This window comes from Dermacentor albipictus, unplaced genomic scaffold (assembly GCF_038994185.2).
Source record: "Dermacentor albipictus isolate Rhodes 1998 colony unplaced genomic scaffold, USDA_Dalb.pri_finalv2 scaffold_70, whole genome shotgun sequence".
In the NCBI taxonomy this organism is placed as follows: Eukaryota; Metazoa; Arthropoda; class Arachnida; order Ixodida; family Ixodidae; genus Dermacentor; species Dermacentor albipictus.
This window is the reverse complement of record NW_027225624.1, coordinates 346,345-362,427: the sequence shown is the minus strand read 5'-3', so window position 1 is coordinate 362,427 and position 16,083 is coordinate 346,345. Positions and strand designations below refer to the sequence as shown.

The window sequence follows — 16,083 nt, the reverse complement described above, 5'->3', positions numbered from 1 at the left end:
ACGTCAGCTTCATTAAAAGCTAATTTAGCCATGCGAATATCATTACATATATTTTATTCGGGAGATGAACTAATATCTTCGTTGGTGAAAACTAAAGAGGAGCTTTTGTTAAAAATCTCAGCACATTCAGATTCATCAGTTACGACGCCGTTACTGTCAGTAAGCAAAATGTCGGGATGAAAACTACGGTTTTTAGTGCGCCAGAATTTACGACGGTTGCTGGTTAATAAAGGTACCAAATCATGATTGAAAAACAGACGTCAAGTGGATTTTAGGAGTGACCGGTACTTTTTATCACATTTCTTATACTTATCCCACGCATTCAAACGGAAATTTCGTACTACCTGCCCACAAAGTCACTTTTCTTTCTTATTTTTCATACGACGCAACATCTGCTTAAACCACGGTAGGCTGCTACTACATTTGATGGACATGAGAGGTACAAATTCATTGATGAGGGTTATGACAGTGTACTTTTAAAAATCTCAATTTAGCTCAACAGTTCGCACGTAAAATTCATTCAAGAACTCAGCAGAGAAACAATCCAATTCAGTTTTTTTATTATGGTTGGCTCTGCAATAACATCTGATTGGTTCAATAGTACATTACGTTAAAGGAACCTACAATGCGTCCAATTCTTACGTCATGATCCGAAATGCCGTCTAAGTGAATTGTGTCTGTACAAATGTCAGGATTATTTGTTAATATTAGGTCCATTATGTTGGTGGTGCTCGATGTGCGACGCGTGGGATCAGTAATAAGTTGCGATAGTAAGAAATTAAGACACGATTGTGGAAACATATGAGCTTCGCTTTCACTCGCTGTGACGGATTGTGTGAAGCAGTTTATACTAGCGAGATTGAAATCCCCGAATATGAGTAGGGTTTGGGAAATGTGTACATATTGCACACAGAACTCAATGAAATTCAGAAGAAAAGCAATCATTCATATTGGGAGGGCGGTAGATGGCACCAATTATAATATCAATAGAAGAGCACTTTAATGAAACCCATACACATTCGAGAAATTAACTAATAATTACCGGCGCAATCAACAAATCACATTCTATTACCAAGAGTACAACACCTCATCTACGGTTTGATCTGTCACATCGAAAAATATTAGGACGTGTTTTACTGACAAAAATTGCGTTAACTGTTATAACGTCAGTGAGCCATGTTCCAGTTGGTGTTATTAATGATGCGAATGAGTGAATTCTGAAGAATAATGAATCAATTAGTGAAGCTATTGCCACCCTCTTTGGTACTACCCTTCTGATGTTAGTGTAATGTACCCGCCGGGGTTGCTCAGTGGCTGTGGAATTCGGCTGCTGAGCACGAGGTCGCGGGATCGAATCCCGGCAACGGCGGCCGCATTTCGATGGGGGCGAAAGGCGAAAATACCCGTGTACTTAGATTTAGGGGCTAGTTAGAGAACCCAAGGAGGTCAAAATTTCCGGAGTCCGCCACTATGGCGTGCCTCATAATCAGAAAGTGGTTTTGTTACATTGAACCCCATGATTTAATGTTAGCGTAAAGTAAAAGTATTGTGTTATCGGTATTATACATCGAGATTTGAGAACGATAGGAAGCTGGGGTCTGATCTGAGATAAAAAAAGGAGTGGGTCATTCGTCTGTGGATTGCTGAGATACACAAATTATGCGTCTAGCGTGACTCTTTGACACATAGGTATCATTACTAATGTGAAGCTTGTTAAAGACGAGGCGAATGCGGTGTCTATCTTTCCTTGCGAATTTCGCGCACTGCCACAGGTGACGGTGCTTCAGTCGGACGGCCTCAGAATAAGCACAGGCGATGCTGAAGCCTGTGTTCCTGAGCCTGGAGCCGTTTCCTATCACAAATTCAACTGCTATATCATTGTAGAAGCAAGTAATGATCGCCCTCGTCTGACTCATCGAAAAGCGACCGAAACGATGAGCTCTCAGGATTGAGGTCACCACAGCAGCAAGTTTATTAGAGCAACAATCACGCACGAGCTGCTCCGAAGCCGCCCAAGTCTCTTCTTCTGTACGAGGAACGCAAAAAAAATGAACATTCGACTGTCCAGACCAATTTTCCCAATCGTTGACTTTGTCTTTCATTTTTTCTCTAAATTAGGCATTAACCAAGACTGTGCAGATCGCGCCAATTCTATTTACGATTCTAATTCAACAACACGTTTTGACATTAGCTCTAGTATTGACGTAAACACACTGGTCGAAGCCCTTTATTTATTTCGAGAGAGCATTTGACAAACTTCCTCATAAACGCCTGTTCCTAAAGCTTTCATGTCTTAACCATGTATATTTTGTATTTAATGAATTTGTTACTTCCTAATCAACCACCAGCAATTATTCAATGCCAACAATCAGCCTTCTGCTTACCGTCCTGTCATCTCAGGTGCACCTCAGGGCATGGAACTGGGCCTAATGTTATTCATAGTATATATCAACGATTTACCGAGTAACATTTCTTGTAATATCAGACTCTTTGGTGATGATTGCGTCCTATATCGTCAAATTAACATGTCTGACATTCACTCACTTTAGCCTGATCTTCATCGAATCGAAACCTGCTGCATCAAGTATCAAGTGGCTCATGTCATTAAACACGCACAAACCATCACTACTTTTTTTTTCATCGCCGGCAAAATTACCCTCCACCGAATTATCTGATTTATAACTCCTCACTTCCATTTGCAAGTGCAAGTATCTAGGTGCTCTTTTGTCGCCATATTTAAGTGGGTTGCTTCACATATTGCACGTTACTAATGAAGGTGTCAGCGTTCTTGGTTGTCTACGTCGTAACCTTTATCTAGCACCTCGTTCCGTCAGTTCCCGCTATAAGACATTATTAAGACCGAAACTTGAATACGCATGCGCTTTCTGGGACTTACACCACAGTAACCACAATAAAAATGCAAGAAGCTGTACAGAACCGTGCCGCCGGATTCATTTTCACAGAGTACACATAGCACTGCAGTGTCAACGAACTAAAATCTCCCGCAAACCTTGGAAGCCTTTCATCATGCGGCATAATAGGACGTCTGTGCCTATCACAGTTTTATCACACGTCCCCCTGTATTCCAGCCATCAAGCCAGCCCATCATCATTCAGATCATACCAATCAAGACAAAGCTGCATATCCGTGTGCTGGAACCACTGCGCACCTTCCCTTTTTTATCAAAGCATCACAAGATTGGAATGACCTTCCCGCTGACTTTGTGCTCACGCAAGTCCGGCAGCAACGGCTTCAAGAAAACGATAAAAAAAAATTTGTAGATCATTGAACACATATGTAAATAGCCCTTGCTTCATGACCGCCTTCACTGCGGACTTTCTGCTATCGCAAATAAATAAATCAATGTGATAGCGTCTGCGCCGTCGTAGGCCTACCTTCCCTGCCGCACAAGAACGGCGGCGAAACTATGGGAAACTCCCCTGAAATACTTTACTGCAAAACGGCTAAAATGGTGAGATGCTATGCAGAAAGCTCTTGAGCTTATCTATATCCAGCAGTAAAAAAGTGATTATTCACCTGGCATGGTATGCCGTGCAGGGAGCAGGAACAGCTCTTTGGTGTGCACGGCTCAGAGCAGTGGCAGCCGCAACGTCCCCGCGACTTCCTGATGGCTCGGCAAGCTTCGCTCTCAGACGAATCTAGGTTTCGCACGCCACTGGCGTGAAGCAGCTGACGTCGGCGACGCCATTGCAGGGGCTCCAACTGCTGCCGTCCATTCCTTCCTTCATCCCAAGCAGTGGCTTTCTGTAATCGAATACATAAAATGCGACATTTGCCTCGCTGGCCTGAGTCTTTATCATGTTGATTCACAACATTCAGCAAACAATAGCTGTCGATGTGCCTATGCATGCTAGATTAAAATGTCATATCTTCCTAAGTTGGTATGAGCCCATACATAGCCAAGCGCAGATAAATCTGTCGCGCCAGCCACACACAAAAAAATGACCGCCTTTCCACTACTATGAAGAGGGGTGAAAGCGAAGCTCGGGCTGCGCAGCTCTTCGTTCGTATAACGCCTCGGCTTCGCGCTCCCTCGCGGCAAGGTCGGCACGTCGACGACAAGCCCTTTCTCGAGCGTTTTCATGGTAACGTTCATCAAACACCGCCTGTTCTTCGGCAGAACGCACGACGCGCGGGCCGCTCCCGCTGCGGCTACTACAACTCAGCCTGCTCTTCGGCAGAACGAACCAAACACGGCCTGCCTATCTGATTGTCGGGCCTGAGCTGGCGGGAAATGGTGGGCGTCGAGGCGAGTGAACGCGCGATCACACCCTTTCCCTCTTCCGAAGAAAGAGAACGCCTGTGATTGGCTCGCGCTTTGCGCTGCGTCTACTTCACACATAATACTCCGCTTTAAAGGGTGCGTATTATGAACCGACAATGGCTGAATCGGGTAACGGCGTGGTCTCGCAACACGGAGGTCGGTGGTTTAGTTCCGCAGCCCTACAAGCAATTTTTATTTTCACGTGACTGGAATTTCTTGTATTGCAACACCCACGCCCAAACAAGTGAGGCAATACATGCTTCACTTGAAAACTAAACTACGAAGCCAGTCGGCCTGCGTTTCAATTCACAAGTATAGCATGACACCTCGTTAGGCGCAGGACAAATTTGTCCCACCAGCTGCGATATCGACCCTGTAAGGTCCGCTGCAAACGACCTGTCTGGGCGCACAACTGGGTCCGGAATGCGCCTAGAAAATTCAATGTCTTCAGTGTACCCGGCTCGAGCAAGTTGATGCCCAGAGGCCACCGCCGCGAAACTCCTTGGTCAAGTAGGGGGTCTGCTTGACCGAGGAAGAGCGGTCGTGGAGGGGCGCATGCAAAACGTGTCCTGCGCGTTCTCAATTTTATTGTGTTTTCACTGGTCGATGTGGACGGGTCGTTGAAGACCACGAGTGAGTGCTCGGGTATCCGCAATCCAAATCTGCGAGCGGAAAGCAAAAGTGGTTTGCTGTGGATCATACCGCAGGTCTGTGCGCACACGTCACTCAAGCCGACAACCACTCTCCCATGGCAACCAATGTCGCTGTCCCTCAATGGTCAAAGATGGCGTATTCTTCTTGTTCACTCGCAGCTGATGCCAGGCGAAGTGTCACCAAAACAAATTGGCTCCTACCTAACGACTGCATATCTTCCACATTTGCCTTTCTCTATATAACATGCGGACATTGTAAATTTACACATGTGCATAAAGGAGTACCGCGAGGTAGTTGATGGCGACGAACGTCCACCAGCTGGTGCAGGCGGCAAGAGGCGAAATATACCTGTGATATGGGCTCTCTGAAATCTGTTGAGCGGCACGTAATGCTGTTTCTCCACCAAGGCGATTTTAAAATTTTGCGATGCGCAGCTCTCCCTGTGCAAAGGAGACACTGGGCCTCAAACGATGTTGTCATCGCGCTTTCAGTGGAGGACGTCAGAAAGCAACTACTCGGAATGGTTATCGGTGCAATGGTTGAAATGCGAGAAATTTTAGTTTCTTAGGTGCAGTTCACTCAATGTTCACAAAGGAAAGGGTTAGTTCTGCAAAAAGAAATCTACATTAATCTTCACACATATAGATTGTCTGGAAAAATATACTGGTATGCAAAATTAAAAAAGAAGAAAACTTGCGATCGAATTCGCTTAATAAGTCGGAATTATTCTGGCTCTGCGTGTCCTCAAAATTTTTTGGAATAACCAATTCAGGCGTATCTCAAAACGTCTTTGCATTTTCATGAAAATGCTTATTCCAGGTTGATGGTCATTGCCTCCAACCTAAACAACGTCATAACAGGCACATCTTGTCGCACGGCGATGTTCTTAAACGGTGGCTCTTCAATGCCGCTCTGCCACCATGCCAAAACTGCACAGCATTTCTTGGGTGAACCTAAATGCTTACGCAATCCGATATCGATATCCACAACATGTAAATACATCTAGTGAGCAATGATTATGAACTACGTGCCCGTAAGAGAGCCGAAGCATCGTTCAATTTCAGTTCCTTTTTGAAGCGGGTCATCGCGCCGCATTTACTGAACGTGTGTATTCCAAAGGAGAGAATTTGCTGTCAAACTTCGGCTTTAATATAAATACATGAATGAAAGAGACCGACATCGCCGTCTGTCTGAACCGACTTGACCACGCGCCTTCCCCACCGCGTTTTCTTTCTCAGCCTTTATTGGCCTACAACAAGCGTCTTCTCATAGCAGAAGTGGCGTTTTCGCTATTGCAGAGGTGCTTTACTAATACAGGTGAAATACTTTGCCTCTTTAGTGTCACTTTAAGGCCACGGCCACTCTGCGCGACGCAAGTACACTTTCGGGCCCAGGATTGGCGGCAGATTGAACAAAACGCTTGTTATTGAGCCATAGACGCACTGTGAAGAACTCCTGCTGTAAGACCACCAAATATTTCATCCTAAAGAAGCAGCAGCGATCCCAAAGTGCAAAATCATAAGGCCACGTGAATTGGTCTGCAGACATCGTTTTCAATCGAATGCCTTGTGCAATAAATAAATGTGCAGGTCGAAAGGTGTTTTCAAACTCTCGATCCTCGCTTTGAGAACCTGAAATGCCGAGTCTGGTAACGCATGATATCAACTGTGTGCATATTTACTCCTAATAAAAAACGCAGGCAGTTCACCCTTCAAGATACAGCACAAAAAGACTCGAGTTATGTATGATTATAAAAGCAAGCTTTCTCTCGCTAAACTTATATCACATCACCCTTGAAATCTTGAGGTGACATATTGGGAAATATTATGTTACCGATGTTACAGTATTGCTATTATTGTCACGTAGTAGTGACGGTGAAGAAGGCAACAAAAGTGTGATGGAGGACACTAGGGTTTTATTGGGTGAACCTGTGCCCTCAAAAGCAGGCTACACTCAAAGAACAACAATAGTGGCGAAAACAGTCAGCGATGGTCGAAAATGTGATCAGCGGATAAAGCGCGTCGACATTTATGTGTCAGTCATCGAAGGTTCCAGAGCAATCGCTTGTGCCCCGCGTGTCTTCCAGAAAGTTCCACACCATTCGCGTGACGCATACATGAAATCAGACTACACAAGTTTCGGTGACAAGAGACAGTGGATAGAATCATCATAATACATTCGAGAAACTTCCGTTACCTGGAGCCGCGTCCTATGCTGTGCGATAACATTTGTTATGCGGTGAAACGTGATCACCCGATAAAGATAAACAAGTACATATGTCAATACCCGCTCTTAAAGAGCATCGTCGCGATGCTGCAAACAAACGAAAGTGATAAACAAGAACAACCGTACCAAAGAAAACAAAATAACGAAGTTCGTCACTGTGCGTAAAAGGACATAAGACGCACCCCACGTGGACTTGAGATTGCGCGCCGCGCTGCTGCGACTGCGAAGTGCCGTCTAGCACGACCTCATAGTCCTGTGCGCCAATACACAGGATGGTCTCGTAGGGTCGAAACAGTGTCCTTTCGCCAGATATTTCGTTTCAGCGATGCGAGTGAAGTAGTCCATCGCCACGATGATCTCCTTGTTTCTAGTTGTTGACAACGGAAACAGTCCCATCAAATCCATCCCACCCGCCATGGTTGCTCAGTGGCTATGGTGTTGGGCAGCTGAGCACGAGGTCGCGGGATCGAATCCCGGCCACGGCGGCCGACTTTCGATGGAGCGAAATGCGAAAACGCCCGTGTACGTAGATTTAGGTGCACATTCAAGATCCCCGGGTGGTCGAAATTTCCGGAGTCCTCCACTACGGCGTGCCTCATAATCAGAAAGCGGTTTTGGCCCGTAACACCCCATGATCTATTGTAATTCAATCCATCCCAATCTGCTCAAATGACATAAACATTGTTACAGCGCAAACACATGCAACCACAAGTATCAAGGACAGGACACAAGCGCTGACGGATACCTTATATAAGACGGATACCTTATATAAGGGGAAAGGAAGAAGTGAAGGGGGGAAGGGAGTGATACAATCGGGGAAAATGATATTGCGCGTCGGTGAATGAACGTGCCAGCAGTTGTATCACTCCCTGCACCCCTTCACTTCTGCCTTTCCGCATATATAAGGTAGCCATCTTCGATAAATAAAATTTAGTTCACAGTCAGCGCCTGTGTCCCGTCCTTGATACTTGTGGTTGCAGGTGTTTGCGCTGTAACAATTTTTATGTCAAGTATGCACCGAGTCACCCAGAAAGAAGTTTCAATGACTGCTCAAATGGTCGGCAAGATGGCTCGATCGGCTGTAATAATCACGCTAGCTTGTTGGCGGTGTCTTGCGTCGTTGGCAGTCACGGCAAGCCTTGACGTAACGGGCGATGCAGGCACTGCCAGTAATACTTCTCTTGCGTTCTTGCAAGTGTACGACAAAACCCGAGGTGCCCGGCTGTCTTACCGTCGTGCAGGGCCTACAGCACTTCTGACCGGAGTGCTGCATTCACAAAGGTAGTCTGCACGGGCTGGGGAAAAGCTCTACACCAGGACGTCTTTTGTGGGCGTATTCTTGACTTTCAGGCTTGGTCGAGATGGCGTCGTCTTGTCAATACATCGTCGAGCTAGATCTTGAAGTGTTGTCGTAGTCGAAGGGGGATCTTCGTTAGTTTGACGAACAGCAACAGCACCTCCATCGGTTGCTGCTTTTGGTTTTCCGGAATATGCGCTCGCATACCGGCCCTTGGCTGAGCCAGTGGTCGGTGTTGAGGCGACAGGTAGCGGCCTGGGGACGCCAAACAGTACGGTCGTCGAAATCTCCACTGAGTCACGGTGACATAGTCGCCGATGCCACGAGGGCGCTTCCCAGCTATGGACGCGGCGCGTTGACGGCGAACTCTCGCAGTCCCAAGTCGCAGTACGGGCAACGGTGGTGCGCATGGCCAGCTTCTCCGCAATGGTACCAGAATGGGTGGTGGACGCGGGCGCGCCAAATGTCTGGCTTCCTCCGTCTGCTTCGCTGGCCGACAGGTGGGCAGTGTGGCGGTGGCAACGGTGTCGGCGTCTCAAATTGTATCGCGGCATCATGGGGCCCTGGCACCGGCATGCAAGGGAATCTGGCGGCGGGCGACGGTTGCGTAGGTCATCGCTTCCGGCTGAAGCCGCGGGGATTGGTGGACTCTATGTGACTTCTGAATCTCCTCTCAGACGACGTGGGCAATTGATGCTACTTGAGGTTGCGACCTTGGTAACATCCTCTGAAGCTCGTCTCACACGATCGTTCTGATGGTCTCGCGCAGGTTGTCGGTGCTCATTGGCTGAAATTCGGAGTACTTCGTTGGCACCGTGCGTACGTTGAACTACCTGTCCCTAATTTCAAGTGTATTCTCGATGGTCGCAGTCTCGGAAGCAAATTCAACAACTGCTTTGGGTGGGTTTCGCATCAATCTGGCGAAGAGCTCTTGCTTGACTCCCCTCATCAAGAAGCGATATTTTTTCTAGTCAGAGATGCCGGGGTAGGCATGTCTGAGCCGACGAGTCATCACCTCCGTGAAGATCGCAATGCTCTCGTTGGGAAGTTGGGAAGCAGAGCTTCGGCCTTTTCCTTGCACACAACACTGGTAAATATCTGCACGAAGCCATTACTGAACATGTCCCATGTTGTCAGGGTCGATTCTCGGTATTAAAACCACGTTCTGGTGGTGGCTTCTGAGCCGAAGCATACATGCCACAGATTGTCGGAGTTTCAGCTGTTGAATGTGGCGACTCTTTCGTAAATTTCCAGCCAGGTTTCTTGACCTCCAGTCGGTGATCCATGGAAGGTTCATGAGTCCCGAGGTTGTTCAAGCAGAAAGGGGGACGCTGGGCTGCCACTGTGGTTGTTGACTTGTGCTTGATCCCTCTGGTCTTCTATTCCGGTAGCAGTACTTGCTGTCTTTGACTGGCTGGCTGGTCCATGACGACGTTGCTGTTGTCCTCGCGTTTCGTGCTTGGATCCCAGCTTTGCGCGGGCGTTCGGTACATGAACGCATTAGCACCTCCACCAGATATCCCGTTGTAGTGATGGTGAAACTAGCGTTTTCATTGGCGAGCGTGTGCCCTCAAAAGCAAGCTGCACTCAAAGAACGATTGTGGCGAGCATAGTAGGCGATCGTCGAAAATCTCATCAGCGGACCAAGCACGCCGGCTTTGATGCATCGTTCATCGAAGGTTCCGAGTAATCGCTGGTGCCTGCGTATTTGACAGGAAGTGCTACACCATTCGCTTGGAGCATACATGAACTCACATTATACATGGTTCGGTGACAACAGACAGCGGATGCAACCATCCATAACATTCGAGAAACTTCAGGTACATGCAGGCGCGTCCTGAGCTGTGCGATAACATTTGTAAGGCGGTGAAGCGTGGTCAAATGATAAAGATAAACCAGTACACTTCTCACTATGTAGGATTTTAGCGTACCCGCTATTGCGACTGTCGAACCATGGTTTGGTGTTTGTAATACGCGTACCGATTACATTAGGCGTGAACCTAAATATTGTGTGTAGTGCGCATTGGAACTGTGTAATTAGGCATAACGTTCTGGCCAAGAAGTTCAGGCCAAGGAGTATACTCTAAGTAACAATACACGTTAGCAAAAGGGGGTATTGTTTATAGGGGAAACAATGCGGACGATCATTTCTGTCTGCTGAGCATACAAAATAAAAGTAGCAATGAACCAAACTGCTCTTGAAGCTTTGAGCACGCGCATTCCGCTGAGGCATTGTGTATGCTACGCCACTTGGGCGGTCTAAATCGTAGACTCCATAATAACGCGCTCCAGTAGCCCGCAATGGTCACCGTATTAAAATGTTTAACAAACTTCTCTCAACGAATAGAGGAACACTGAAGAGAAGCGCTAGAAGACATGACTGGTAACTTAATATTCAAAATTATTTTTGTTAACTTTAGAGTAAAGGTTGAATATTAGACTAATGATAGGACAATGCTTCGCTTTATTTTTTACTTTCCCTCCGAAACCCCAGTGCCGGTACGTCACAGCGACGCCACTAGTTGACTTTCAAATATATTTCGTATTCATGCCGTTGTGGCACATTTACAATTCATCGAAACTTGCTAAGAGCAGTGCTTCTTAGAGGTTGTTTCTTTTATTTTTCAGAGTGGATCACATGTAATCGGGGGGACAGATTCTTTTTTGGCGACCAAAAAACGGCAAGACTTCATCGGTGCGCCCCGTTCAGGAAGTGATCAGGTAGTGGGTGGAAGGAACTGGCCATAAGTGAGTGTATTTTTCGGCAGTAATGCCATCTACCCATGATGAAGTCCTACAGGCGGATGCTGCAGGACCTGTAAAACAAGCCCTGCAAATGCCAGCTGTACGTTACCCCTATAACTGAATATGACATAACCTAGGTTGGCTATTTACACAGGGTTAATCTTCGCTGCCTGGAAGATAGGAAGTAATACAGAAGAGAGGAGAAGACAGAAAACATTGAAAATGAGAGAGAAAGACAAAGATTGCAGAGGAGGATAGGAAAAGACAACTACCGATTTCTACCGCGTGGATCAGTACGGGGGGTACCATCTACGTGAAGCCGAGGGGCCATAAATATCCAAACTCCAAGCGTCAGCTCAACCCCCAATATCTCCTTTTCACCGGACACAACTAAGCTACGCACATTTAGGCGCGAAAGGGTTTGACCCCCATATGCTCGGGTACATGGTGGCGCAACTCACTGAACGCCTGCTTACGCAGGTGCCCCTGCAGGGCGGAACCCAAGAATGAACCCTGTATTTCACACAAACAATTTTACGTACAAAAAGCAGTGTCCTTTCTTGGGTGCTTGTGTGTAAGCGCATGTATGTGAGTGCTTTCTGATGCTCTTAAGCTGTTACCAAAACGGTTACTAGAAGAGAATAAGAAAGCCAAACCTCCATATTTCTTTATTCGCCGCCAAAATCCCAGAGCCAGTACGTCACTGTGACATCACAGATTGTAAAACCTTATTTCGTATTTGGGCCACTGTGGCTAGGTAAAGGTTTTTGAAACTTGCCAAGTTGCCTTTGGCTTTTTTAGAACACAGTGTATACCCTATTTACCAATGAAAAAATTAAGTCGAAGCAGGCACCGTTAAAATCTGTGTCATTAGAGCTAGCTGGCGTAGGGAATTACAAGACAATGTCACCATTGGCCTTCAGCTTTTTCTGATGAGAGTGGCTTTTTTGATAGTGTAACAGTTAAATTATTTTTCGCTTAAGTGCAACATTAAATATAACAAGAATGCCTTAACTGGGAAATGAATTATTTCCATGAAGTATTGTTTCTTTTTATTATGGTGAGATAAGCATTAGATTACAAGCTTGACGAAAGTCAAGGTGCCCACGGGGTAATTTTATGAAGTACTATTGTTATCCTTATGAATGAGCGTTCAAGCACGTGGCAACTAGCCTAACTACCTGCATGTCACACAGCGCAGTGGCGACACGCAAGAAGCGCAAGGAGAGAGGGGTGCCATTCCCGCTAGTCTGCACCTCTTCTAGCGCACTTCTTTCTGTGTTGATACTGCTTGTGAGTGGAGAATAATGGAAGAACCTGTTAGGGCAATCACGCTGCCCGTCAGACTCACGGTTTAACTTTGAGCACTTCCGAAGCTACGACTTCAGAAGCTATGCAGCGAGTCTAAATGAAATTCACATGAAACTGTTCACATTCGCAGGCATGGCACAAGAAAGATGCCAATATTTTAGACATGCTCATGAAGGGGACGCAAGAATAAAAAGGAACGGTGCCCTTCTCATTTTGTTTTTTCATCTCGGTGCAGCACCACACAACAAGTGGCCGACCAGGCTATTGGCCATGTGATTGCACATTCCCTTTTTCACATAGCTGGTGATCATACAAACCAGACTAAGCAAATCGCAAACTTGAGTCCTTGTATTACCAATATACATGGTGCAAGTGAACAAGCCACTGCTCACAGCTAACATAAACAATAGTGCAACTTACTGTGGTCTTTTGCAGCACTTGCAAATCCAAGAGGTATTGGACCTGAGAACAAGTAAGTGGCAATTAATATCAGAAGGTACAATGCAAGAAGCTTGCAACTTAAAAAAAAAAGATTAATTAAAAGAAGCAAGCTCACATCTGGGTTGATGAATTTGTGGAAGGCTCTTATAAAACCTTGTTCAATTGAGTACTCTATTTATAAGTCCAATCTCTAGCGCGTAGTAGATCCCTTTTGCCTCGCAGAGTACATTAAAGGATAATATATAAAATGGCCACCTTTTAATCTCTAGATGTGAAAAAGAATCATGAAGGTCATGCGGGGGTGACTTGATATATCACAATCAGATGAAACAATACTAACAACGGCAATGAGCATCCTGTTACTTGACACAGCATTAAAGAGACTATGATTAATGGCGAAGTATGCATACCACCAACTGATCCAATATCGTCAACGTAACGATGAACACGATCTACCATGTCTCTGCACAGCTGTATTCTTTCGTTACGTTCTTACACTGTGCTCTGAAAACGGTGCAATTGCTTTGTGAATTTAAAATGACAAACGCGCCAAAAGGAGCGAGCCAAAGTTTTTGCCAAAGTCATGTACTTTGCTATGGTGCAGGCATAATGGCAGGGACACAGAATGGCACATTAGACAAACACAGAACACTGTGCATTTTTCTGATGTGCGATTCTATGTCCCTGTCGTTTTGTCTGTGCTATAACACAGTACAAGGTGGTCCTTTATCAAAGGGAACAAGCGAGTGCATGGCCTGTGCTCTGTGGAGGCTGCTTAGAGCACCAGCAAGTGACTGCAAGGAGACGCACGTCCGCTTGTGGAGTCATCTATAGGCTACCCAAGCACCGCGAGCGGCGCCACTGCTCCTGACGGGTAGCGCCATCTGTGGCAGAAAAAGTCGAAACTGGGAATATCCGCTGCGCATTTCTGCTGCGCCGCGCTGCAGCCGCTCGCTTTTTGTGCAGGTGCAGGGCCCTCTCCTCGCTTTGCACGTGCGGCGCGTCACAATGTATCGCCTTCAGTGCGGCTTCAAAAAGATTGGCCAGCTATTTTAGGAAAGCCAACTTGTTAAAAGGAAAAAAGCTCGTCAGTCACGTAAACTCTCTGGAGCAGACAATCAACGGCAACGATGCACAGCTCAATGCAAAATGTATTTCATATCGTGTACGACGTGTACCTCGAGGTGAGGGTCACTCTGTCATATGTTAAAAATACTGATTGTCAATACACACTGCGAAATGAAGCCGCGCACTCTCGATGTTTTTCGTTGTCTAATATGAAGCGTATGCTTCAGTTGTTTTGATATGGCAGCCTTACAGTTGTTGTCGTGTGCTGTCGGAGTCGAACGTTTGCGGCATGCGAAAAAAAAAATAATTGTACGGCCATGGCATCCCACTGAAAAGCCTGGGAAGATACAACACTTGTGCTTCGCCCGTTAGAGGATCACCCACTGACTGGGTGGCGAGGCAGCTGAAATGTAAGCACTGCGAAGCTAGTTGAACTGCTCACCTCGTTGATTTCGGCGGTCGCGTCATGCCTGCACTCGAGTTTTGTGAAAGTACCGGCTTTACAGGCGCATAAAACCTGCTGTGCGAACGCAGTTCAGTGTGAGTGATGCAGAATTAAAGGCGCGATATGGTACCGTGCGCGTGATGCGCTCCCGTAATTAGCGCGCTAGTGAACGCACACTCGAAACACTGTGCTGAATGTTTATATTAGTAAACGTAAGCACATTATGTTGCCTTTATTTTCGCTTTATAGGGCAGGCTGGAGTATTGTGGCAGAGGTGCAAACTTGGAGTTAGCTTTGGAAATGCGCACCATGCCATGTTGCTGAATATTTGTAGAGGCAAGTTTGGAAGGCAGCTGCATTTGAAAAGTAGTGGCAAATGGCTTCACTGTCTCGCCCTTATTTTCATTCTTTCATAGCTGCAGTGGTCGTGTCATAAAAAGAGGAATTCTTGCTTTCGAGAAGGAGATGCACTGCAAAGCTGGCATCACGGCTCAGTGCAAGCACGCAGCTGCGGTGTGCATTTACGTCAACAATAAAGAAGTAAATTCATGCATCAGCCAGCCCCAGAAATGGGGCAAGCCAAGCGGAAAGCCAAAGAGACGCCTAGAACAAGATGTCTTGGACCTTTTCCCAAATGAGTTATAAAAACATCCATGCTGTAGAATGCACTGCTTCAGTGAAGTAACTGTGCCAGTACTGAAGGTACGAGAATTAGGGGCTCGTTACGACACACCAGCCCACGACACAGCAGTACTTCGGACCGCGCTATCGCTTCGGCGGGGCCGCTTTTGCCATTGTGGAAACTCAAGTTCGCGCAAGAAGCCTTTTGACAACGTTCCCAGCTGGCGGCGCGACGCCCCAGCGCCCCGGCTCGACTGAATAGCGCGGGCATGCACGTGCAGTGGCCGCCTGCAAACTGGTTGCGCCTGGCAGCGCAGGCGCCATCTATCCCCAGTTTTGCACTGCTCGCTCGCTGGGGCAGCAGTGCGCCCAAACTTGAGCTTGGGTTCCCCATAGACTACTTTACGTAAGGCAGCTGGGTGCTGCATGCAGGGATGCCTGCCTTGTGACAAGAGAAAGTGTACCCCACCAATTGCCAGCAGAAGCTTGCAAACAGTGGGACATGGGGGGAGGGGAGGTCTTCTGTACCCATCAGTCTGTCTTTACTACAACCTTATTTAGACCCTCAAGAACAGACTCAATCGTACATTTTACACGACTACATGCAAAAGTGCTCAAGGTTTTTTTGGTTAAGCAGCTAATCTGCCACAAATTGGCTGCATTGAGCATTCCACTACTGTAACAGCATCATTTTAACTGCATGATTGCAAGGCATGCAGGGATGCCTGCCTTGTGACAAGAGAAAGTGTACCCCACCAATTGCCAGCAGAAGCTTGCAAACAGTGGGACATGGGGGGAGGGGAGGTCTTCTGTACCCACCAGTCTGTCTCTACAAACATATTTAGACCCTCAAGAACAGACTCAATCGTACATTTTACACGACTACATGCAAAAGTGCTCAAGGTTTTTTTGGTTAAGCAGCTAATCTGCCACAAATTGGCTGCATTGAGCATTCCACTACTGTAACAGGATCATTTTAACTGCATGATT

The 16,083-nt window shown here is 46.6% G+C and overlaps 1 protein-coding gene across 2 annotated transcripts in view; it reads right to left on the bottom strand.

Moving 5' to 3' along the window:
* Positions 1-16,083, bottom strand: part of LOC139053101 (uncharacterized) — a 73,806-nt gene that overhangs the window by 31,824 nt on the left and 25,899 nt on the right. For both annotated transcript variants that reach the window (XM_070530258.1, XM_070530257.1), the window contains 2 exons: positions 12,939-12,980; positions 3,538-3,765 (listed from right to left, as the gene is read on the bottom strand). In XM_070530258.1, the coding sequence (XP_070386359.1) occupies positions 3,538-3,765; positions 12,939-12,980 (270 nt within the window). The remainder of the gene's footprint in view (positions 1-3,537; positions 3,766-12,938; positions 12,981-16,083) is intronic.